General features: G+C 49.1%; 15 protein-coding genes across 15 annotated transcripts; 6 read left to right on the top strand and 9 right to left on the bottom strand.

Annotated features, from left to right (window-relative positions):
- Window positions 1–24: 24 nt before the first annotated feature.
- On the top strand, window positions 25–2,271 carry OGAPODRAFT_16405 (uncharacterized protein). Its single transcript, XM_018354405.1, has one exon. The coding sequence runs from the start codon at window positions 145–147 to the stop codon at window positions 1,273–1,275; it is 1,131 nt and encodes a 376-aa protein (XP_018210364.1). The 5' UTR covers window positions 25–144; the 3' UTR covers window positions 1,276–2,271.
- On the bottom strand, window positions 25–2,292 carry OGAPODRAFT_93894 (uncharacterized protein; the record flags this gene model as incomplete). The annotated part of the gene is made up of 1 exon (XM_018357427.1): window positions 25–2,292. One exon carries the CDS (start codon window positions 2,290–2,292, stop codon window positions 1,288–1,290), a length of 1,005 nt encoding a protein of 334 aa, XP_018210363.1. The 3' UTR covers window positions 25–1,287.
- Window positions 2,293–2,329: 37 nt separating this feature from the next.
- Window positions 2,330–4,779, top strand: OGAPODRAFT_93893 (uncharacterized protein; the record flags this gene model as incomplete). Its single annotated transcript, XM_018357426.1, has 1 exon — window positions 2,330–4,779. One exon carries the CDS (start codon window positions 2,330–2,332, stop codon window positions 3,782–3,784), a length of 1,455 nt encoding a protein of 484 aa, XP_018210361.1. The 3' UTR covers window positions 3,785–4,779.
- Window positions 2,469–4,779, bottom strand: OGAPODRAFT_87798 (uncharacterized protein). Its single transcript, XM_018356872.1, has 2 exons — window positions 4,218–4,779; window positions 2,469–4,178 (listed from the first exon to the last, which is right to left on the bottom strand). The coding sequence occupies exons 1-2, from the start codon at window positions 4,249–4,251 to the stop codon at window positions 3,835–3,837; spliced, it is 378 nt and encodes a 125-aa protein (XP_018210362.1). The 5' UTR covers window positions 4,252–4,779; the 3' UTR covers window positions 2,469–3,834.
- Window positions 4,463–5,167, bottom strand: OGAPODRAFT_12917 (uncharacterized protein; the record flags this gene model as incomplete). Its single annotated transcript, XM_018353339.1, has 1 exon — window positions 4,463–5,167. The coding sequence occupies one exon, from the start codon at window positions 5,165–5,167 to the stop codon at window positions 4,463–4,465; it is 705 nt and encodes a 234-aa protein (XP_018210360.1).
- Window positions 5,168–5,197: 30 nt separating this feature from the next.
- Window positions 5,198–12,752, bottom strand: OGAPODRAFT_16404 (uncharacterized protein). The gene has a single exon (XM_018354404.1). It carries the CDS (start codon window positions 12,329–12,331, stop codon window positions 9,914–9,916), a length of 2,418 nt encoding a protein of 805 aa, XP_018210357.1. The 5' UTR covers window positions 12,332–12,752; the 3' UTR covers window positions 5,198–9,913.
- OGAPODRAFT_82427 (uncharacterized protein) lies at window positions 5,198–13,916 on the top strand. The gene is made up of 2 exons (XM_018356614.1): window positions 5,198–12,685; window positions 13,318–13,916. Exon 1 carries the CDS (start codon window positions 8,006–8,008, stop codon window positions 9,869–9,871), a length of 1,866 nt encoding a protein of 621 aa, XP_018210355.1. The 5' UTR covers window positions 5,198–8,005; the 3' UTR covers window positions 9,872–12,685; window positions 13,318–13,916.
- On the bottom strand, window positions 5,295–5,993 carry OGAPODRAFT_8221 (uncharacterized protein; the record flags this gene model as incomplete). The annotated part of the gene is made up of 1 exon (XM_018356599.1): window positions 5,295–5,993. One exon carries the CDS (start codon window positions 5,991–5,993, stop codon window positions 5,295–5,297), a length of 699 nt encoding a protein of 232 aa, XP_018210359.1.
- On the bottom strand, window positions 6,271–7,878 carry OGAPODRAFT_48911 (subunit of the cytosolic chaperonin Cct ring complex; the record flags this gene model as incomplete). Its single annotated transcript, XM_018355608.1, has 1 exon — window positions 6,271–7,878. One exon carries the CDS (start codon window positions 7,876–7,878, stop codon window positions 6,271–6,273), a length of 1,608 nt encoding a protein of 535 aa, XP_018210358.1.
- OGAPODRAFT_16402 (uncharacterized protein) lies at window positions 13,251–13,916 on the top strand. The gene is made up of 2 exons (XM_018354403.1): window positions 13,251–13,275; window positions 13,318–13,916. Coding segments are annotated over exons 1-2 (567 nt in total). The 5' UTR covers window positions 13,251–13,273; the 3' UTR covers window positions 13,883–13,916.
- Window positions 13,917–14,092: 176 nt separating this feature from the next.
- Window positions 14,093–15,043, top strand: OGAPODRAFT_93886 (uncharacterized protein; the record flags this gene model as incomplete). Its single annotated transcript, XM_018357424.1, has 1 exon — window positions 14,093–15,043. The coding sequence occupies one exon, from the start codon at window positions 14,093–14,095 to the stop codon at window positions 15,041–15,043; it is 951 nt and encodes a 316-aa protein (XP_018210354.1).
- A 94-nt stretch (window positions 15,044–15,137) lies between these two features.
- OGAPODRAFT_100017 (uncharacterized protein) lies at window positions 15,138–16,376 on the bottom strand (the record flags this gene model as incomplete). Its single annotated transcript, XM_018352950.1, has 1 exon — window positions 15,138–16,376. One exon carries the CDS (start codon window positions 16,374–16,376, stop codon window positions 15,138–15,140), a length of 1,239 nt encoding a protein of 412 aa, XP_018210353.1.
- A 612-nt stretch (window positions 16,377–16,988) lies between these two features.
- On the top strand, window positions 16,989–17,771 carry OGAPODRAFT_49586 (uncharacterized protein; the record flags this gene model as incomplete). Its single annotated transcript, XM_018355633.1, has 2 exons — window positions 16,989–17,510; window positions 17,544–17,771. The coding sequence occupies 2 exons, from the start codon at window positions 16,989–16,991 to the stop codon at window positions 17,769–17,771; spliced, it is 750 nt and encodes a 249-aa protein (XP_018210352.1).
- OGAPODRAFT_16400 (uncharacterized protein) lies at window positions 17,001–20,916 on the bottom strand. Its single transcript, XM_018354402.1, has one exon. The coding sequence runs from the start codon at window positions 20,822–20,824 to the stop codon at window positions 19,136–19,138; it is 1,689 nt and encodes a 562-aa protein (XP_018210350.1). The 5' UTR covers window positions 20,825–20,916; the 3' UTR covers window positions 17,001–19,135.
- Window positions 17,816–18,982, bottom strand: OGAPODRAFT_49114 (uncharacterized protein; the record flags this gene model as incomplete). Its single annotated transcript, XM_018355615.1, has 2 exons — window positions 17,816–18,061; window positions 18,152–18,982. 2 exons carry the CDS (start codon window positions 18,980–18,982, stop codon window positions 17,816–17,818), a joined length of 1,077 nt encoding a protein of 358 aa, XP_018210351.1.
- Window positions 20,917–21,009: the final 93 nt, after the last annotated feature.

Genomic DNA, 21,009 nt, shown 5'->3' with positions numbered 1-21,009 from the left:
CTTTCACGGTTTGGTAGGTCGATGCCAGGTGTTCTGCCTGATAGAGTCCTTGTGGCGGTTTCGGGAGGTGTTGATTCGATGGTGTTGCTGGACCTGACTCGCAAATGGGCTGAGAAAACAAGTAGTCCGTGCCGCATTCATGCCATGACCGTGGATCACGGATTACGATCCGAGAGCGCACAGGAGGCCCAAAAAGTCCATGAAATTGTGAAAAGATTGGGTTTAGATCACGAAGTTGTTCGCGTTCCTGAAAAGATTGATCCCAGCCAGCTGGAAAAAAGTGCAAGGATATGGAGATACAAATTGATGTATGATAAAATGGAACTGCTCCAGATAGATAATTTGATGGTAGCACACCATTTCAACGACCAGTTAGAGACGTTTTTGATTCGTCTGGCCGCTAGTTCGACGCTTTTTGGTCTCTGTGGGATGCGCAACGAGTCCTTTTATCCCGTTCTCGATCCATTTGGCAGCAAGCGTATATTACGGCCCCTGCTGGATATCCGCAAAAATGAACTCTACGAATATGCACGGGAGCACAATCTCGAGTGGTTTGAGGATTCTACCAATTACCAGCCCATCACACTGCGAAATAGAGTCCGTACATACTTGCAAAGCGGACAGATAGAGCAGAATTCTGTCGAGCAGTTGATGTTGGGCGTACGTGGTGCCGTGGACGACGTTGAGAACGACTTGCGACAACTAGATAATGAGGTTTCGGTGAGGTTCAATTCACGCTTTCTAAAGATGTCGATTGTCATACCATCAGCGGTTTTCGAACGCTATCCGCTTTTATCTCTTGACAAGTTTCTATTCGAAAAGCTCTACTGTGTGTCAGCCATTTCAAATTATCACCATCGGTATACGACCTTAGATTCGAAAAATGCTACGCTCAACACGAACGACTGGTCGCTCTCGGAGTCGATCCTGGATGGGACAGTGCCAGAAAAATTCAACCTCCTTAAGTGTCTAGTGAGAGTGGTGCGCTCTGAAAATAATATCCATCTTCTGATTACCAGGGCGACCGAAAAATTCAAGCAGCCGATAGAACGTGTCGTCAATGTCACCAGGTCTTGGTCCGAATGGGAATTGTTCGACAACAGGATATGGTTTCGAGCGAGAGGCAAGCCAGGCTCCTATACACTCAAGCTGGAGGCGAATGGATTGCCGGCTTTTTATCATGAAGGACGGTTTCTATGCTATCCTACAATTAGTGGATGCGGCTGTTTGGAAGTCCAGACTATGACGAAACCAATGCGTATAATTCAGTTGTAATATATTGTACAGTTATTCCTCCAAACTCTCTTCTTCGCTTTCACTCTTCTCGTCCAGCTGGTATGTAACTGGAAGATGAAACTGAGTTTCAATAAAACGAAGCAACGATGCATACCTAAACTGCACCGAATACGGGAACGTCTCCATGTTAGTGAGAAATACCTTGAGACTGGCCTTGAGCCGTGACAGTTTGACAAGCTCCTCGGTATGTGACGCAATCAGCTCGAGCTGGCTCTGCAAACTTTCAATGAAGCGCTCAAAGAAAGCTGTTTGTTCGGCTACCAAATCAACACATTCAAGAGCAAGATTGGTGAGGCTGTACCACTGCTCCAGACAGCAGAAGTTGTTGAGCACCAGCAAACCCACAAAACAGAAATTGTGCTCGTTGGTGAACTTATGGGTCGTGAAAAGAGCATTGAAAAAATCAGATTTGTCTCTGCAGTATTTTGACAAATCCAGCTTCACTTGTTTCAACACAACCTTTGGGTTTGTCTGTGTCAGCCGGAGCTCGCCATTCTGCTTGTTCATGTCGAACTCAATGATTTTCCGCAATTCGAGCAATTCCGCCGTCGAAGAGTCAGACGTTGTAACGAGATCGCTCGTCCAGTCACTCTCGACACCCACAATCTGACTGTACTCGAGGTGAAGCCCAAATTGTGGCCACTTGTTGATTTCAAAGTTAGAATAATTAACCATGTATGGTAGCAGGGCCTCAAATTGAAATATCTGTCCTTTGCCAAATACTAGTTGATTTTCTACACTCACACTTTCAATAGTTAGCTCGCCATCGACCACATCTATGGAAATTACCTCCCGATCTTGGCATTTGACAAACTTGGCCGTCCTCGTGTTACTCAGCTGATTGGTAAGGTGGACAAGATGGACGCCATTGGTGACCTGCTTGATGCCACGAAAGCTAACTTCATGGGAGGAGTCAAAGAAGAAAAAGTCAATTCCAAAGCTCAAACCTTCAGGTAGCTTCTTTGAAAACACAATAGTAGTTCCTACCCATGTCATGAACTAAAAAAATCAAAAAAAAAAGATAAACTCATCGATGTTGAAAATAGGACTCGAAATACATGCACAGCTAAAGTCCAGCAGAAAGCTGTTTTCTCTTTCTAAAAACACAACGTCGCTTCTGGACGTCCATCCAAACACCACGACCTCGTTTTTTGATGTAAGTCTACCGGGAACGCAGCCCAAGCTCAACAAAGAGCCGCTACTTCTTGCACTCAAAACGGCTCTCGCTCTCAACTGTTCGATAAGTGAAGTCTCGACTTTCGATCGAAAACACTACTTTTATGGAGACCAGCCTCTTGGCTACCAGATCACACAGCACTACCAGCCAATCGCTAGGAATGGCTACCTCAATTTGACCAAGTACGACCTCCCGAAGGAAAAAACAATTCGCATAGAACAGATCCAGATCGAGCAGGACACTGGTCGAACCTTGTACAAAGAAAAAGGCCGCAGTTACGTGGATTTCAACAGATCCAATATCCCTTTGATAGAAATGGTGACAAAACCAGATTTTTCCAGTGTCGAGGAGGTACGAGCTTTCATTAAAAAATTCCAGCAGACTTTGGTAAATCTCGGAGTTTGCACTGGAGAATTGGAAACAGGTGCAATTAGAGTAGATGTGAACTTGTCTGTGGACAATAACAGTAGGATTGAAATTAAAAACTTACCCACAACATCAGCTATTGTCGCGGCAATCCGTTACGAATATAAAAGACAGTGTCGACTGATCGAAAAAGGTGAGCCAGTTACAGAGGTCGAGACGCGAGGGTGGGATGGAAAGAAAACACAGAAATTGCGTTCAAAAGAAGACGCAATCGATTACCGCTACATGCCGGACCCTGAACTTCCAGCAATCAGACTGAAAGTCAAAGACATTGTGCCCAAGATTCGCGCCACGCTGCCACCGTCTGTGGACGAACAATTGCAGGAAGTTCTTCAGAAGTACGACATAAAGCTTAGAGATGCCAACATCCTATTGGCTGACAACGAACTGATGGATTACTACAAAGAACTTTACAATAAATGTGTTCAATCAGGAGTGCCTAACCCTATAAACTGGCTCACACATGAGCTTCTCGGAAGTTTGAGCAAATCCAACATGGCGTTCGAAAAGTCAGTGCTCGAGGTAGATAAATTCGTGGAGCTTTTGGTTGCGTTGCAAGATGGGCTGATGACTAAGACGAACGGAAAGCTATTGCTCATGCATCTTATCAACAACCCACAAGATCAGAAAGTGCCAATTCCTCAGCTCTTGGATGAATTCGATCTCACCAAGACAGACGAAACAGAGTTGCTGGATCAAGTGACCGATAAAGTCATGTTTGAAAACCCTAGCGTGGTGGAACAAATCATGGGAGGAAAGCCCAAAAAGCTAAACTACCTTATCGGACTTTGTATGAGAGCCAGCGAGGGGAAATTCGACCCAAAACTGATTGAGGATAAACTGAAAGAGAAGCTGTCAATCTTGCCAAATACTACCAAAACATGAAATCAATATTCGTTAACTGCGATGCAATTAAACCTTGCCTCTTAGTCCCGCTAGAGCATCTCCTCGACGCCTTCCAACTGTCCAAACGTGTTCTCTCCGCTGTATAGAATATACAAGAACCCGTCTTCATCTTTATATTGTTCATAGACCGTACTCATTAGCGACGCTGTTGGGGGGAGTATATCGTTCACAAAGATGAAAATGGCTTTCTCTGATGGCAGCTGAATTCTCTTTCTAATCACGTAAACAAACTGGCCCACGGTTAGATCGGATGGAACCAGATATTTGCGCTTATCAATTTCAGGGATGTCGCTCTCTTCGACCTTCTCACAAATGACTGGAATCCTGTCTAGAAACTTGCCTCTGATCCTAGAAGCCTCTGCCTTTCTACGCTCTAGCGACGTTAGTAATGGTATGCGCCATAATTACTTACCAAAAGGGTGCTCGTCTTTGAATTGGGATCTCATTTTGTATACGGTGATTGACGCCAAATGAAATATACGTAATGTTTCTCGTTTGTTTACACTTCCTGTAGTATTGCAAAGAAAGGAACTTGTTTTCCCCTCGATAAGGGCAAATTAATTTTGACACACGATAAGAGTGGCACGCGCTGCAGATGGCAGTACAAAAACAATTCGGCGCGACGATCGTCCATCTATTTTAATATACAATATTATATCAATCGGAAAGCAGGTATGAGAGAATTGTCAACAGAATCAATAAAGGCAGAGACCAGTAAATGTAGTCGTATGATCGTTCAGCCTTTATGCTCAGCGGCACCATAGTCTCATCATCCACCATCTTTTGCGACGGGTACATGGCAGGCTTGGAATCTTCAGAGGCATCGTTCTGCTCTATTTCAGCCTCTATAATACGATCAGGTTGTGTGTGCTTGTTTTCGTTTCCCAGCAAGACCTGGCGCAGCCGTCTCAGGCGCAATTCTCTTGGTGACAAAGCGTGTTTATCTGCAGTTGACCGACTCTCTAAAGACCCTGATTGCTCAGACTCGTGCTTTGGTATTTCCTGCAGAGTCTCGTAAAACCTTGCGCGATGCGAGAGACGAGACTTCAGCGTTCGGGGGGGTAGGCTGAGCGAGGTCTCCGGTCTTGTAAGAGACGCGTCGTTCTTGGTTACAAGACGCGGTGCTCGTCGGGATTGCCGTCGTACAGTATCGTACTCTAGCGGAAGTGGTTTCCCAAGATCTATTTTCACGCGTTCGGCTTTGGTGGACGGGTTTATCGAGGTTGTTTTCTCATCACTCACCAATGGTTGTCGGATTAGAGACTCGTGGGGCGTATCAAAAGCACGCAGCTTTATTTGATGGTGGTCAGAGCGTTGCCGGGATTGTCTCTCTGTCTTAGAAACCCAGTGCGCAGATTCCATCGGCCATTCTACTTCAATTCCAGCTGGTAAAATAATTCGATTACTTATTAAATAAATTCATCGACGCGCGTCGATAGTCCATCTGTATATATGAGACCCGAGATTTTAATGGGGTCCAGTCATTGAGTCAATTGATTGGTTTGTCCTCTGTCAAGAGCGAAGTGATGCTGATAGAAGTGGGCGTAGTCTTCGGCTTGCTGAACGTGGCCGTGAAGTCTATAGAGATTGCCGCAGGCACTCTATCGGGATTTTTAGGCCCCTCATCATTTTTGACCTTACCCTGAGAATCCGGTGGTAAAAATCTCGGCTTGTCCGATTCGCGGGCTGTCGCTAATTTTTTACGTCTTCTGATTGTGCTTTTTTTGAGTTTCACTGGCCGATGTTTTCCATGCAATTTGTAGTACAGTCCACAGGCGTTGCAAATAGTTTGTCCGTATTCGTTACGACGCCATAAAGGGGTCACTGTGGTGGAGCAGTTGGTGCATGCCACCACAAGGGACTGTTCTTCGTAGTTTTCGGACTTGACAGCAGCGCCTCTCTCATCCTCATGAGAGATAAGTACCCGGTTATTGTATGATGGACACCCATCACATGAGCTGGAGCCACCAGTACCATTACAATGGCCACCCCCCTTGCAGGATCCTTTTTCAATCGACCCCGGGTTCAGTGGTACCAGGTTGGGTGGTTTTTTCAAGTCTACTGGCCTGGGAGCCTTGTTCGCTCGGTAGTATAGACCACAAGCGTTGCATGCCAACGCCCCGTTTGATATGCGTCGCCACAAGGGAGTCTTGGTCGTTCCACAGTTAGCACAGACGTGGTCTGTCATGGTGGGTGGAAAATTTGCTCAAAATTATTAATCAATCAGGGATCTCCGTGTCCAGAATGATCTATGCCATCACTGGTCCGAAGACCGAGCGACGCTGCTATTTTCAACCGAGTGCCTTTCTTTATTATAATAGCCTCACAAATGCCACGATACGGCCGAATATCCTATTTGGGAAAATGTGCTAGGTGGATTCTGTGCTGGCCAATCACATCGCTTGTGTTTGTCAGCAATTATTTTTAGCTAGTATTACGTTATATCTTACGTGTGTATATATCTCTCATGACTGTGGCTGGTCTTTCAACGACGAGCGTCCTGCCTTGAGAAGTTCGTCACACAAGAGCAGGTTCGACGCGATGCCCGTGGCAGACGAGATCGCGTTTCTGATCACGCGGAACGAGTCCCATATTCCTTCGATGGTAGGGTCCATCGGCTCGCCAGTGTTGAGGTCGATTCCGACCGTCTGGCCCTCCTCAATCTCGTCCTGGCAAGCAGAAATTGCCTCTAGCGCGTCCAGGCCAGAGTTTTTGGCCAGTGTCTTGGGTATCACCAGTAACGCGTCAGAGAAAGCTTTGATGCCCGGCTTCAGCTTGCCCTTGTTGGCCTTCGTCTCTAGAATGTGTTTGGAGGCAGACATGTAAAACGCTCCAGCTCCTGGGACCAGCATCTGGTCCTTGATCACGTTGGCCACCGCACGAAGTCCGTCTCTGATGGCGTCCTTGGTCTGCTGCACCACGTGATTATGGGCACCCTTAATAAGGATGGTGCAGGACTTAGGATCAGCGTTCTCTGTGACAAATGTGAATTTCTCCTCGCCAATGGTCTGCTCGTAAACCAGGCCGGAGAACCCTAGAACTGCAGGAGTGAGGTCGTCAACAGAATTCTGCGCTTCTCCCCCACAAACGAGCTGCAATCTCTCCATGTTTCTTCTCTTGGCTCTTCTGAGTGCAAGGATGTTGTTTTTAGCCAGCACGTCCAGCGACATTGGGTCAATTCCCTTTTGGTTGATCACCACAAACCCTTTGGTTGGGTCGTTTCCACAAACCTCTTTCTTGAGCTCCACGATTTTGCGGAGCTTATCGTCCACAAACTTTCTCTCGCTCGCAACAAGTTTCTCTCTCTGTTCTGCCGACGAGTAGTAGAATCCTGAATTCACCTCGGTCTTCTCGTACTCCAGCGACACGTTCAAAATCAGGATGTATGCATTTTCCACCCGTTTTGGCATGTCTGGGTGTCTGGCTCCATGGTCCAGCACAAGACCCTTGATAAACTTTGTGTCCTTGGCCGTCTCGTGCATCATTGCCATGATCTCAATCATGTGCAGGTCGAGACTCTCGTTGTCTTTCACGCTGAGCACCGCATCCGTCACAATTGGCGTCAGCACGTCCGTCAGTTCCTGGTTCACCTTCGTCGCCAACGACGACCGTGCAACTTGCAACAACAGCTCCCTGTCCAAGGTTTCGGGCTTCATCACAAAGGAGTTCAGATACTCAAGGGTCTCCTCTCTGGCGGCTTCAAACCCGTCTGTCAGCACGCGAGGATGGATACCCTCGTTCAGGAATCTCTCTGCCTGTCTCAGTAACTCGCCCACAAGAAGAACCACGGTCGTGGTGCCATCTCCAGTGATCTCATCCTGCGCCGACGCGGCCCGCGCAATCATGACCGCTGTCGGCGACTGTATCTGCATCTCGTTCAGCAGAACCTTGCCGTCCTTGGTAATTTTGATGCTGCCAGCGCCGTCCACCAGCATCTTGAGAGTTCCTTTAGGACCGAGGTTCGTGCTCAAAACATCCTGCAAACCTTGCGCCGCAGTGATGTTCACCTGCAAAGCCTGCTGCCTGCGAATGGATTCGGCTTTAGGGTTCAAAAGCTGAATTGCAGAAGACATGATGTTCGATTTAGGTTTTCGTGTTTGCATTTTTTTTTTCTCGACAGTGTTACTGGCACGCCCCAGCGATGGCAGCCCGATAAGGGAAACATATTATATACCATCATATGTTTGCAATTAAAGGAATATGAGTGAGTCTAAAGTTTCCAACACATTTAGTATCCTCCTCTTCCTCTCCGGTCAAGCAATTGAGAAGCCTATTTCTGCAAATGGAACCGCAAGCTTTTTGTGGTCCAGGATGAAGGGCCGCGGAGAGGGAGACAGCAAGACGGAACAAAAGAGAAGTATCTACAATATCCGAGAATTCGGAGGCGAAGGAGAAGTTTACATGGTTCATGACGACTGCATTGAAGTCTGGGATTGGGTGATTCCGGGCAAAATGCAATCAGACCGCCGTCTATGGATGGTAGCCAAAGTGACTGATCTGGTGCCAAGGGGCTCTGTGCTCAAGGTGTTCCCTATTTGTTCCCGAAGGCATCGGGGCGAGTATTTTGCTTTGGTACTTGTCCGCAATGCGTATAAGGAGCTACAATTTCTGATTGTCGACTTCAGCGCAGGGAACGTGACTGGTCTCACGTACGCCTTTAAGGGTCAAGATGTCAGTTTCGTTGTCAAAGGGTTGCGATCTACAAATCATTTTGCGATAGGTTCCTCGAATGGCACTGTTGCTGTCTATAATGTACGTTCAAGGCAATTGCTTGCCACCTACGGTTGCATAGTGGTCAATAACGAGCCGGTTTTCGATCTGTGCGGAGATTGGCTGATATACAATGCACCCCCACAGTCCAAAACCTTGAACAAGTGGCAAGCCGAGCACGACATTACACCACTTAAACTTTCCAAACATGTTTCGCTGCTCAATAAGCTGTGGAAGGGTCTGTCGAAAACAGCGTTGGACTCCGTGCTGATGTTTTCTGAGATTTCACACTCAAAACTCAGGAGATTGTTCAGTCGAGATGGCCTTGCACAAAACGGGGAACAAGCGTCGGCACTTTCCACTGATGACGATGAGCTACTTAGAAGCCACAACTTCCGCGAAATGCTCGCTGCAATTCTCAACACACTGAATGTGAATTCGAATTACCTTGTGATGGTTGACGTCGCACGCAAGGAAACAATGTTTTGCTTTTCTCCGCCAGATGGCTGTTCTGCAGTCTCCCTTTCGCCCTTCGATTTAAGTGTTGCCACTGTTACAAACAGGGGCGACGATATTTATTTGTGGGATTATTCCAAGTTCGATAAAGACATCACGCTGCTGGATAAGTACAAGCGTGGCAAGACCTCTGCCGTGATATCTGATATTTTGTGGACTGGTAACAACCAATCGCTGGTACTTCTGAGCAAGCCTAACGGCTCAATACATTTGTTTGTTAACGAAAGCCTAACAGACATGCTCCAAAGCCGGCCTTCAAGCCGACCATTGTCTAACGACCAGAAGACTGAGCAGGCGCCTTATGACTGGTGTATTTCCAATGGAAACATCAAGAAGATTTCAATTCCCACGGTGCCAATGCCGTGGGATCATCAGCGATACGATACCGAAATTAGCGCTCTCACAGATGCAGGCAATGTAGTGCGAATAGACCAGGAGACAGGCAGGATGATGTGGAAATACACACCTCTTACAACTGTGTCCACTAACAGCATGACAGGAGTGAAGGAAGTGGCGCCGGTTCCGCTGGATCTGCAGCCTGTTGATCCAATTGCCGAAGCGGAGGTCGAGACGTGCAAGCCATTCCCGTTTGCTTACAATAATAGGCGCATACAGTTTGCCAGATTTAAGGTTGCCAGCGATAGTCTGCGGCTTGATGGTTTTGGAAGTGTGGTGGCTGACTTCGAAGACGTCAAATTTGGACGCTTTAATGGCAGCGTCAAGTTCCACAGTACGAAAAGTGAGGAAGAGTTAGACTTGGCTGTAAGCGACAAATCTGGCTCTGAAGTGGCGCCAAATATCGACCAGGAGGCCCCGCCCGCGGAAGTATCGCTACAGTGATGTAAAATACGAGAGATAATTAACGTATTCAAGTTGCACAGCTCAGCCCTTGTTGGTGAAAAGACAGTGATCAAAGTTCTCGTTTATGCCGGTGGCTCCATTCAGGTTGCCCCACCATCTTGGGAAGTTGTGGGTGGTGTTTGGACCACCAGCACCAAAGATTGTGAACGACAGGATAAATATGGCCACCTGGCAGCCACCGATCAACGCCGCAGCAACAATGTAGTTGTACTTCTGGAAGTAAACAGGCTTGTACTTTCTGAGGTAGAACTGCGAGATGAAGGCTGCGATAAAGAAGGTGGTGATCGAGGAGTTGACACCGACACAAAGCCAGCCGATGTACCAGACCAGAAGAGGTGTCTTAACGTTGTCGAATCCCCAGGTTGGTCTCAGACGGTGGCCAAGATAGAATGGCAGTGGAAGACCAAGACCAACGACCAGGGCCAAAGGCACCATGTAGTAAGTCTTTCCGATGGTGAACATTTCTTTAGCCAGAGCACCCCAAGCAATACCCTGGGTGTTGTATTGCTGGACGTTTTGACCGGACCAGATAACAGAGGTGGCTTCGATGTCTTTAAGGAGGTCAAATTGCGAGTCGACAATCGAGTTCATCATGATGTAGTTGAAGATTGCGCCGATTACCGTTCCGATCATCTGGGCAGCAAACGTGTCCCTAGGAGGCAGCTTGACGTAGTAGCCAAGTTGCAAGTCATTCAGCAGAGCAAAAGCCTGGCCGACGGAGTTGTAGCCAAAGAGCGTGAAGTACATGTTTGCCAGAGGAGATGGCTTTGGCATGGAAAATCCACCAATCATTTGAACCACAGTCTGCATCTGGGTGCCACCAAAACCAAATATGGCAACAAGTCCTCCCAAAAACAGCGTGAGCGGGTATGACAGCACCATAGCGAAAATCAGCATGTACCAAGGCAGACCGCTCTCGGCCTCGTACAGACACACGAGAGCAACTATGAAGGACAGGATAAACGTGACTGCGTACCACCAGGTAGGCACCTCTTTGTATCTGAGCATGGCTCTCATGTGAGCATCGTTGTACACGTCAGGGAGAACGCCGTCAGAGTTGAGTCTAGGGTCCTTGTCGAAGTTCTTCCAGAATTTGAGCGTCTCGAGCGTGAACACGCTCTTGATGTTGCGGAGATAGTTCTTGAGCTCGGTGAACCAATAGAAGGCCGGAGCCAGCTCTTTGCGGTTGAACAGCAGCATGTGTGTGATGGTAGCACCGACAGAAAGGTTGGTAGCAATAAGATAGACGGCGTAGGTTCCGGTCATGTAAGGAATGCCGTTTTCAGCAAGTTTATCCTCGTCCAGAACATTATCGGTGAGAATCGCGGTCTGGTTGTACACGTGGTAGCTTCCTGGAGCAGAGTCCTCATAGAAAAGAGATTGCGATAGGAATGGGAAGTTTTTGGACTTCCACACGTTTCCGTAGTAGACACCGCAGAACACGATGATGCAGAGGAAGTAGCCAATCAGGTTGTTGACCGTGGCCGTAAGCGGGATGGTCAGCGGTGAGGAAGTCGAAGCAATATAGTTCCAGTCGAAGCAGAAGGAAAGCAGTCCCAGACCCTCGTTACCGTTAGTGCCACCAAAAATTCTGGAGACAACGGACGATTTCGGCGCAGCGAGACACGGGATCGAGATTCCGATGAGCCATGGGAAAATCCACTCGGGAATGATCTCGTACAAGAACATAGCCAAGAAACACCAGTAGAAAACTTTGAGCTGTTTCTTGGTCTTCTCCTTGTTGTTGTGGAGCGCGTGGATGGTGGTCACGAGAGGGATCGAGTTCGGATAGAACATTTCTGACGGATACAGCAGGGCCTTTTTGAGGCCGAGTCCAACAAGCGAGTAACCGATCAACTGAGACGAGAAAGTGATGAAAATACCAATACCAGCATTGATGGACGAGTTGTACCAAAGTTTTTGCACAGCAAGGACTTCGATGGCAAGGGCGCACGAGGAGGCAGAGCCAGCCATGATGGTGGCAAACGTAAGCTCCTTCTTGTTCCATGGACCAGGATTAATGTATCTGAGCCAACCCTTGGAAGGAACAAATTTGTACCACAGCTCCCCAAACACGTGAGCGATAAGCATGAGAAAAACACCGCTCACCAAGATTGTCTGAGGCTTGAAGTAGAACATACACTGCAGAACACCGCCAAAAATAGCCAATCCTCCACCAATGAAGACCGAACGCACGGTCCAGACTTGCATCGTCGGGTCGTCGGAAGAGTCGACGATCTTGTTGACAATGTCTCTGTTGGTCTTGAACTCGTTTTTGTCGAGCACCAGCTCGCCAAACTGGATTTCGACTTCCTGCAAGTCCTCAGTTTTGTACGAAATGTCGTTCTCCTTACCATGAGTCTTGTCCATACCGTTAGACTTGATAGATTTTAGTTCAGCTTCATAGTCAATGACACCGCTAGCTCCTTGGATAGGCATGTCGCAAACGGGATTGTCAAGATGGACATGAATAGCGGCTCTATATATATGGCACAGGCTCCACACTTGGTGGCAGAGATGGCATCCGGACTTATCACCAACAAAAGACGAACGGCACCCAAATCATTGGACTGCATGCGTCTAGAATGATTCCCCTGACACAATAGCAAAAACAATACGGGAGCGGCACAGATAAAGGTACCGCGGACAGTCGAAGTAGAAACACTATAAACAAACGGCAATCGCTATTGTGTCAAGTCATGCGATTTTTGGACCCCCCCTTAACACGCTGGCTACAGGGACGTGAGATTTCGCGATAGACAGTGCCATGATAATAATTGGCAGCTCGTTTACGTAAGCAAGCATCATATATCAGTAAAGATCTTATCTATGCAGAGTGTCAAAACTTGATCGACTTGTTCTTTTTTTTGGTGTGATTTTTCTTGTATAGGCTGTTTCTCGAGCTTCTCCACCCAGATGTACTCACCTTCTTGTCGACCTCCATCACTGGGGCATCCGTGCCGTCTTGTTTCTGTTTCTGTAAGTTCTCCTGCAGCTTCTGTGCGAGCCGTTTTCTACGTTCCTCATTGGTCTTTGCGTAGTCGGATCCTTTCTTGGAAACCTTTTCCTTTTTGGCCTTGAGTTTGGTCTTGGATCTTGCGGAATGCGCCATTTGGAGGAGATGAAGGACAGCAGCTAGATGTGTAAAAATTTATTTGGAAAAAAACTTTTGGGGTGCACGGATGTGCTTATGCAGTGCATCCGAGAGCCACATTCAACTACGGAGAAAAAGTCGACGCCGCGCTAAGACGTAAAAAAAAATTTGGGACTAGCAGTTTTATCGTCTCACGTGACCTGAGTAAGGGCAGAGGGACGAGGTTTGCGGAACAAAAATTGAAAATTTTATATAAACTTCTTCAGACATCATTGAGTATCATTAAAATGTGAGTGTCAACATAAGCAAAAACAAAAAACTAACATTATAGGGCTAACCTACGTACTCAAAAGAGACTCGCAGCATCTGTGTTGGGCTGTGGTAAGAGAAAGGTCTGGTTGGATCCTAACGAGACCACCGAGCTCGCTCAGGCCAACTCCAGACAAGCCATTAGAAAATTGTTCAGAAATGGTACCATTGTCAAGAAGCCAGTGACTGTCCACTCTAGATCTCACGCCAGAGCCTTGGCTGAGTCCAGAAGAAACGGTAGACACATGGGTTACGGTAAGAGAAAGGGTACTGCCGAGGCTAGAATGCCATCTCAAGTCCTGTGGATGAGAAGATTGAGAGTCCTGAGACGTCTCTTGGCTAAATACAGAGCTGCTGGAAAGATCGACAGACACCTTTACCACTCTTTGTACAAGGCTGCCAAGGGTAACACTTTCAAACACAAGAGAGCTTTGGTTGAGCACATCATTCAAGCTAAGGCCGAAGCCGCCAGAGAGAAGGTTTTGAAGGAGGAGGCAGAGGCTAGAAGATTGAGAAACAGAGCCGCTAGAGAGAGAAGACAGCAGAGAATTTCTGAGAAGAGAGAAGGTCTTGTCAAGGAGGAGTAAGATCAGGTTAATATGTATGAACCGTAAATTTCCACTACAAATTATTTTTTTCTTGTTTACGTAATCGCCCTGCCGAAAGAAACCCCAATCCTCGTTTTTGGTGGCAGCGCTTAAATCGTGGGATCCCGCTGCCCCCTCAAATAAATATTCTTCTTTTGCCCTCGTTTCTACTTCTAATCTTTAATCTACGGACATTCGATCAACATTGCCATGAAATCTTCATTATTATTGCTTGCGCCAGTCTTTCTGAGCTATTTCTCTGCCGCCGCCAACGCAGAAAAAGCCAAAATCTTCAACTTTGATGTTCTCGAAGAAAAAGCTCTCAATCCTGTCTCTGGGCAGGACACCAAGAACCCGCTAGAGGGTATCGACCTCGACCAGCTCGTTAACGTTGTCTACATTACGCTCGAGCCATCGACCGTGTTTGTCACGGTCACAAGAACTCTCCATCAGGTAGTCACCACTGCCACCACTACGGTGACCGCCGAAACGGAACAAACGCCGCTGTATTCCTTCACAGGCTCTATTTCTGACTCCAAGTCGTCCACAGTGAACACAACGGCTCCTTCGGTGTCAATGCCGATCGCCTCGACGTTGCCCGCATCTGGAAACGACACAGTCATTACTGCAACCAGCTCAGAGCCCCTTAGCTCGTCGCACATCACGCCGTCATCTACTCAACCACTTTCGACAACTACGTACACCGAGGGAAAGCTTGACTTCGTCATCGGAAAGGAAAAGAAGGCATCCACAGACACGGAAACCGCCTCATACTATGACGAGCTGGTGCAATATGTTTCCTCTGTATTTTCTCCGCCAACTTCGGAGCTACCATCTTCAACTGGACCTATCGCTAGCACGTCAATGTCCAGCTTCTCATCAACACTCTCGACCAGTTCAACAAAGACCAAGACGCAGACGTCCACACGGTCTATGTCCATTGGACTTAGCACCTCTGTGCTACACAACGCGACACAGAATTCTACAAAAACCGATCACGACGATTACAGCGACATTGTCGACGGATTTAACCCTTACAAGGACTTGCCCCTGTCAGATATCGACCTGAATTTTAGTAACGACTCTCCGCGACTGAATGCACGTGGTGTTTTAATTGGCATGTCTGCAACAATTTTCATTTTCGGTGTTTTTGCTTTGTGAGAGCTTCACCAAATTTTACAAAAGGAGATTCTTAATTTGTAGTTTAGACAAAACTTGAAAAAATCAGAAAAAGCAGCTTAACAATTCTATAGCACTATGCACCGACACCAATACCGTTGGTGTTTCTATACATGTAAACTCCGTTGTTGCCATCAATAAACTGGCACGATCTCAAACATTTCCACAAGGATTTCCACATGTTCTCGTCCGAGTGTCTATAATGCTGGCCGAGCACCTTCTTGATGGCGTCGGTGGCATCTCTCGCGTGGTAGAATGGAATACGGGAAACGTAGTGGTGGAGAACGTGAGTTTCGATGATGTCATGGAAAATATGCTGTCCTATGAAGCCGAACTCTCTATCGATGGTGGCAGCAGCCCCCTTGGCAAAGTTCCACTCCGAATCGTCGTAATGAGGAAGAGTAGGGTCTGTGTGTTGAAGGAACGTCACAAACACAAGCCAGTGATTCACCCAGAGCCACGGCACAAACCAGTTGACGGCCATGTTAAGCAGACCAAATTGCCTGTACCAGAAGTAGACACCGGTGGCTACCAGTCCTAAGCCGAGGTCGGAAAGCAGAATGTACCAGTAATGTTCTGGATCAAAGACGGGAGAGTTGGGATTGTAGTGACTTTTGCCCAGTTTCGACCATCCTGGGTGTGGCTGTCCGGTGGCATTGGTTGCAAGATAGAGTTGCAAACCACCGAGCTGCTGGCCAATAAGCTTGATGATGGAGTAGATGGGAGTGTCATGGACGATCTCGAAGATGTCGTCGTGTTCGGACTGCTCGATCAGCTCGGCTTTTTTCCACGGGATGAAGACCGTGTCCTTTTGCAGATTGCCCGTGTGCTGGTGGTGTTTGGCATGAGAGAACTTCCACGAAAAGTACGGCACGCCGCAGTACGAGTGCAGCACCCAGCCAACAAAATCGTTGACACGTGGGTAGTTGCTGAACGCGCCGTGGCCACACTCGTGGGCTAAAATCCACAGACCAAATCCAAACAGACCAATACCGAAGGATTGGAGACTGTACAACACAAACCTAAGGGCCTGAGACCGCACGAGCGGAATATACGTGGTACCCACCCAGCCTATCACGGCCATCGCCAGGATGTCTCTCGCAACGAAGTGGAGCGAGTAAGGCAACGATTTTTTGAAGCAGTGTTTTGGGATGGCATCCAGGACCTGCTTGAAAGTGTAATCCGGCACCTTGAAGACGTCTCCGTAGGTGTTGATGGCCGTCTTCTGCTCTGGGACCTGGCTCAGGGAGCCGATGTTTTTGGATCTCGACACGGTGGTCGATTCCAGTGCCAGACCGGTAGTAACAGCAGACATGTTAGAAGAAGAGAAATGTTGGGAGCGAAAAAAAGGGAGAAGAAAACCTGCAGCAGAGCCAATGAGAGGCCGAAAAGGCGAAATGTACATCGGGGCCGGAGGGACGACCTATCCTACGTACTTTGTGAGTGCTACTGCGAGACAGTTTCGGGCAGGTGGCGGTTTACCGCGTTCTTTGGAGGCTCCAAGGACGGCCGCCGCCAGATCTCGTGCACTGAAATTTTTCAGCGAGATAGATCGCCACTGCACGGGTCGACGCGCCAAAGCCTCGATCGACGCGTCTAAGTGTCCCTAGAGGCAATCCTTTCGACATTGACTGGCCAGGTAGTGGTAATGTGCCAGCATCCGAGTAGACGGAGCATACACAATGACACACCACCAAACCGCGTACTCTGGTGAGCTCGTCGTTGGCCGCCGCCAGCAACGACTTCCTGCAGATAAATTGTGGACGCGCAGGCGCGCCTGAAGAGCAGTCTGTGGCCCCGTGTAGCCATGAGCTTCTTCAGCAGCTTCTGTTTTTCGTCCTCCAAGGCTGTCCCCGCAAACCGAGACCCGCTATATGGCTTCTAAATGGCTTCACAATGTGAAAAAAATTTTGTTGTCGCAATTGCCATGGTTGAAGTGAAGAGAACTGTCAGAGTGACGACTACACAACAGATCCTCAAGGATATTCCTCCCGTGCAGGAAGGGTTCCCGATGAGAGAATGGGCCATCCAGATCTCCCTTGTGGACGACAAGGGCGTGGAACAGCCGGCGACCTTGTTCGAGAAGGTGACGTACCATTTGCATCCCACATTTGCGAACCCGGTGCGTTCGTTTAAGAAACCACCGTTCAGGATCGAAGAGCAAGGATGGGGCGGGTTCGACATTCCCATCACACTGACTGTGATGGAGAAGGGCGGCGAGAAGAAAATTAACCACGACCTCAATTTCATGAAGGAGAAGTACGTTATCGACACGCCAATCACGATCAACACCAACAAGCCTGCGCTGCTGAGCGAGCTTGCCAAGACAGGGTATGTTCCGAGCGCGAACGAGGCGTCTGCGACGCCGGGGGCTGCGACTTCAGGCGCGACGCCTGCTTCAGGTCAGGCAGCGGGCGCGGCGGCAGCAGCGAAGAGAAAGGCCGGCACGGTTGCCGACTCGAGAACGACGAAAAAACTGAAGGGCGCAGCCACCAAGGGCGGCGTCGATCTTGAGCAACTGGCAGACTACCTCACGAAGCTGTCCGAGGACGATCTTCTTGGCGTGGTGCAGATGATCAACGATAATAAGACGCCCGAGATGAGCGTCAAGAACGACGTGGAGAACGGCGAGTTCACCATGGACCTGTTCACGCTGCCAGACACGTTGCTCAAGAGTCTTTGGGACTACGTCAAAAAGCGGGCAGAGTAGATGTAGATGTATTTTACGAGTGTATACAATACATGCGCTTATTACTAGACCGACCAGATGCGGCTCGTGTGGTCGCGCGAGGCGGTCGCTATGCCCAGCCCGTCGGGCGAGACTTTTATCGCACTCACGGCGTCGCGGTGACCATCCATCGTGCCCACAACGGTGCCCATCACGGTGTCCCAGACGACGACCGACGAGAATTCGGCGTACGAAGCGAACAACAGCCGTCCGCTTCGGGAAAAGTCTATGGACAGCACGCCGGGGTTGTCCAGCGCCGCGACCATCGACGACTTGCGGCTCAGACGCAGCGACGATGCAGAGTCGCTGATCGAGAGCTCCTCCGTCTTGTGCGGCCGCACATGCTGGTGGACCATCTTGACAGGGTAGCTGGCCAGCTCGCAGTCGGAGCGGATGTCAAATAGCTTAAGCTCGCCGTCGTCGGTGCCGCAGGCAAACGAGAAGCCATCTGGGAAAAACTTGACCGCGGACGAGTCGTGGGTCAGCGAGATCTGAAACTGTCTTCTATTGAGTGGACATCGGATATCCCACAGATTGGAGAGCCGGTCCGAGGAGCACGAAACAAACAGATTGCTGTCTGTCGGACACATGGATAGGCCCAAAACGTCTCCAAGATGGCCGTTGAACGTGACAGACTTGGTGCCTTTCTCCATGTCCCAAAGAAGTATGGACTTGTCGCCGGAGCTTGTGAGGACCTGGGAGTTCCCCACAAAGCTCAGGTCGCTGATGTACTCCTTGTGGCCCTTGAAAATGGAGACAATCGAGTTTCGTTGCTGTATCTCTGCGTTCTGGGAAGAATGCAACTTGTACACTATGCACGCGTTCTCAAGCCCGCCGGTGGCCACCAGGTGACCGTTGGGCGAGATGTCGGTGCAAATCACGTACGGGTCGTCCAGCCGGATCAGGCCCTTCTTGAGCCCCGTGACAGAATCCCAGTAGAGTAGAAACCCGTCCTGCGCAGCGGTCGCCAGATGCCTGTTGTCGGGGTGCCAGCTGAGCGCCAGCACCTTGTTAAAATGGCCTCGCAGCGTTCGGTAGGGACGGAACTGAACGCGATCGATGGTGGTGCAATTGCCACTCATAGTCTGAAGAGTTGCATCTTTCACTTGCTGCTTCACTTTTGCCAGATGGTGCATCAGCTGCTTGGATTCCGATTGCACAGACTGGATCCTCACGCTCAGCAAATTGCTCATCTCCAGCTGTCTCGCATAGGCGTCTCCCAAACCAACATCCATGATAATCTTTCAAGATTCAGCAACTCTCCATCTTGTGCTACCTCACCGCTGCACAGCCCCATGTTTCAGATTTTAAAATTAACAATAGCGGTGTCTGTGTGTCATTGCATTTTACAACCACAAATCCAGCTCCTTCACGCTGTAATCTGTTTTATCAAAGCAAACGCGCGGCTCTTCTGCTTTGAGCTCCTTTCCCACCCGATCCAGCCGTGGATAGTACGGAACCATAGCGTCGCTGTTGTTCAGATACATGCTGTTGTGGACCTGCCAGTACGCGTGCCGCACCTTGCTAGCAGGATGGAACAGTCCGGCAACTACGTAGTTCATCACCATCCCGTATCCAATGGCAACACGGATGGCTTCCACACTTTCCAAAATCCGAATGATAACATGCGGCGAAGTTTCCAGCACATTTGGCCAAATCAGGTTCAAATAGTGGACAAACGCGTCCTCGTACCCCAGCCCCGCACAGCCCAGTGCCATGTGCTTCACCACCGTCGCGGCAATCTGTCTATGCACAAGGTCGCGGTCGGTAAAGGCGTCCTGCAGCAGCGTCAAAACCGCATACACGTAGTCTGCCCCCATGTCGCCGATGTACTCGAACATGAACGACATGGACTTTAGAATCCCGTTCTGCACGTTGCGGTCGAAATAGCGGTACTCGTTCATCATCGCTGGCAGCACCGTATACGGCGAACATGTGTCTGCGACGATGCCAATCGCGACGGCAGTGCACACACGAAGCTGTCTTTCTTGGACCCGTAAATTGTTAAGTAGAGTCACCAGCACGTCTGCCGGCCCAATGGCACGCGCAATGAGCCCGAACGTGGTGTTTGCGCTCTTGCGGATCTGTTTTTTGCGCGCTTTGAGCATCTCCAGCAGCTCGAAACTGATCCGCATCCACTCTCTGTGGTTGATGTACTCCTTGCCCTTGTCGGCAATGTCTCCGATCAGGTTGATGGTAGTCTCCTGCACCTTTTCGTGTCTATTCCGCAGGATCGGAGTCAACGTGGCTAGGATCTGCGATATTGGCGGATTTGTCATCTCAACACCCAAGTTCTGGATAACGCTGCGCATGGCAAGCAAAATTGAGCCCAGAACATCAGGATACACCTCGCCAAGCGCCTCGTACAAAATCGACGACAACCGAACAAGCAGGTCCTCCTCGCCGCAGATCTTCAACACAACGCTGCTGCGGGCAATCAGATCAGCAGCCTGCTGCCGAACCTCTGGCGTTTTGTTTTTCAAGCGATAGAGCAACGCGCTCATGATGTTCATGATGTGCGGCTTGACCCGAACGCCTAGCGACACAAGAATGTTGCCGAATCCGTTCAAAACAACGCGGTCGTCGGTGGTTTGTCTTTGGAAAGTAAAGAGCAAACCATCCAGCAGCCTTTGCACAGTTCTGTCGTCCAGGTCGAAGGAACCTAGCGAGGTGACCACTTTACTAGCAGTCTCAACAGCCATGCGCCGAAACGCTTCTGATTCGTCCTTCAGGGGCACCAGAATGTGCTCAATTACGCCGTTCGGGCCGATCTTGTTGGCAAGCGAAACGGATGCGTCCACACACATCCTCTCAATTCGCGTGTCCAGTGCCGTGCGCCGGTTCCAGAAATTGGAAAAGAATTCGTCAATAATCTTGCCTTCTCTGAACAGGCGTCCGTCCACAAGCTCCATTGAGCAACACTGCTTGACAATCCGCAGAACGGTCCTCTTCATCTCGTCTTCGGGAGACGAAAACTCTCTTGTAAGCACTCTAAACACCTCGCGGGTATAATAATTGCTGTATTCCTCGTCCATGAGTGGAATGATATACCCAATAGCACGTAAGAACGCAGCGAGTCCACGGCCCCTATGTCTGCGCACGCCTTGCCAGAGAGGATCAAGAATTGTTTCGAAAACATCGAATCCATAAGGCGCAGAAGCCTCAGCCAAATTGCTGATGGCCGTGGCTGCCAGCGTCCGGACACTGAGGTTCTCGTCTG

Source organism: Ogataea polymorpha, assembly GCF_001664045.1.
Source record: "Ogataea polymorpha strain NCYC 495 leu1.1 chromosome Unknown OGAPOscaffold_4, whole genome shotgun sequence".
Classification (NCBI taxonomy): domain Eukaryota; kingdom Fungi; phylum Ascomycota; class Pichiomycetes; order Pichiales; family Pichiaceae; genus Ogataea; species Ogataea polymorpha.
The sequence above is the reverse complement of the archived record's forward strand: the minus strand, read 5'-3'. Positions and strand labels throughout refer to the sequence as shown.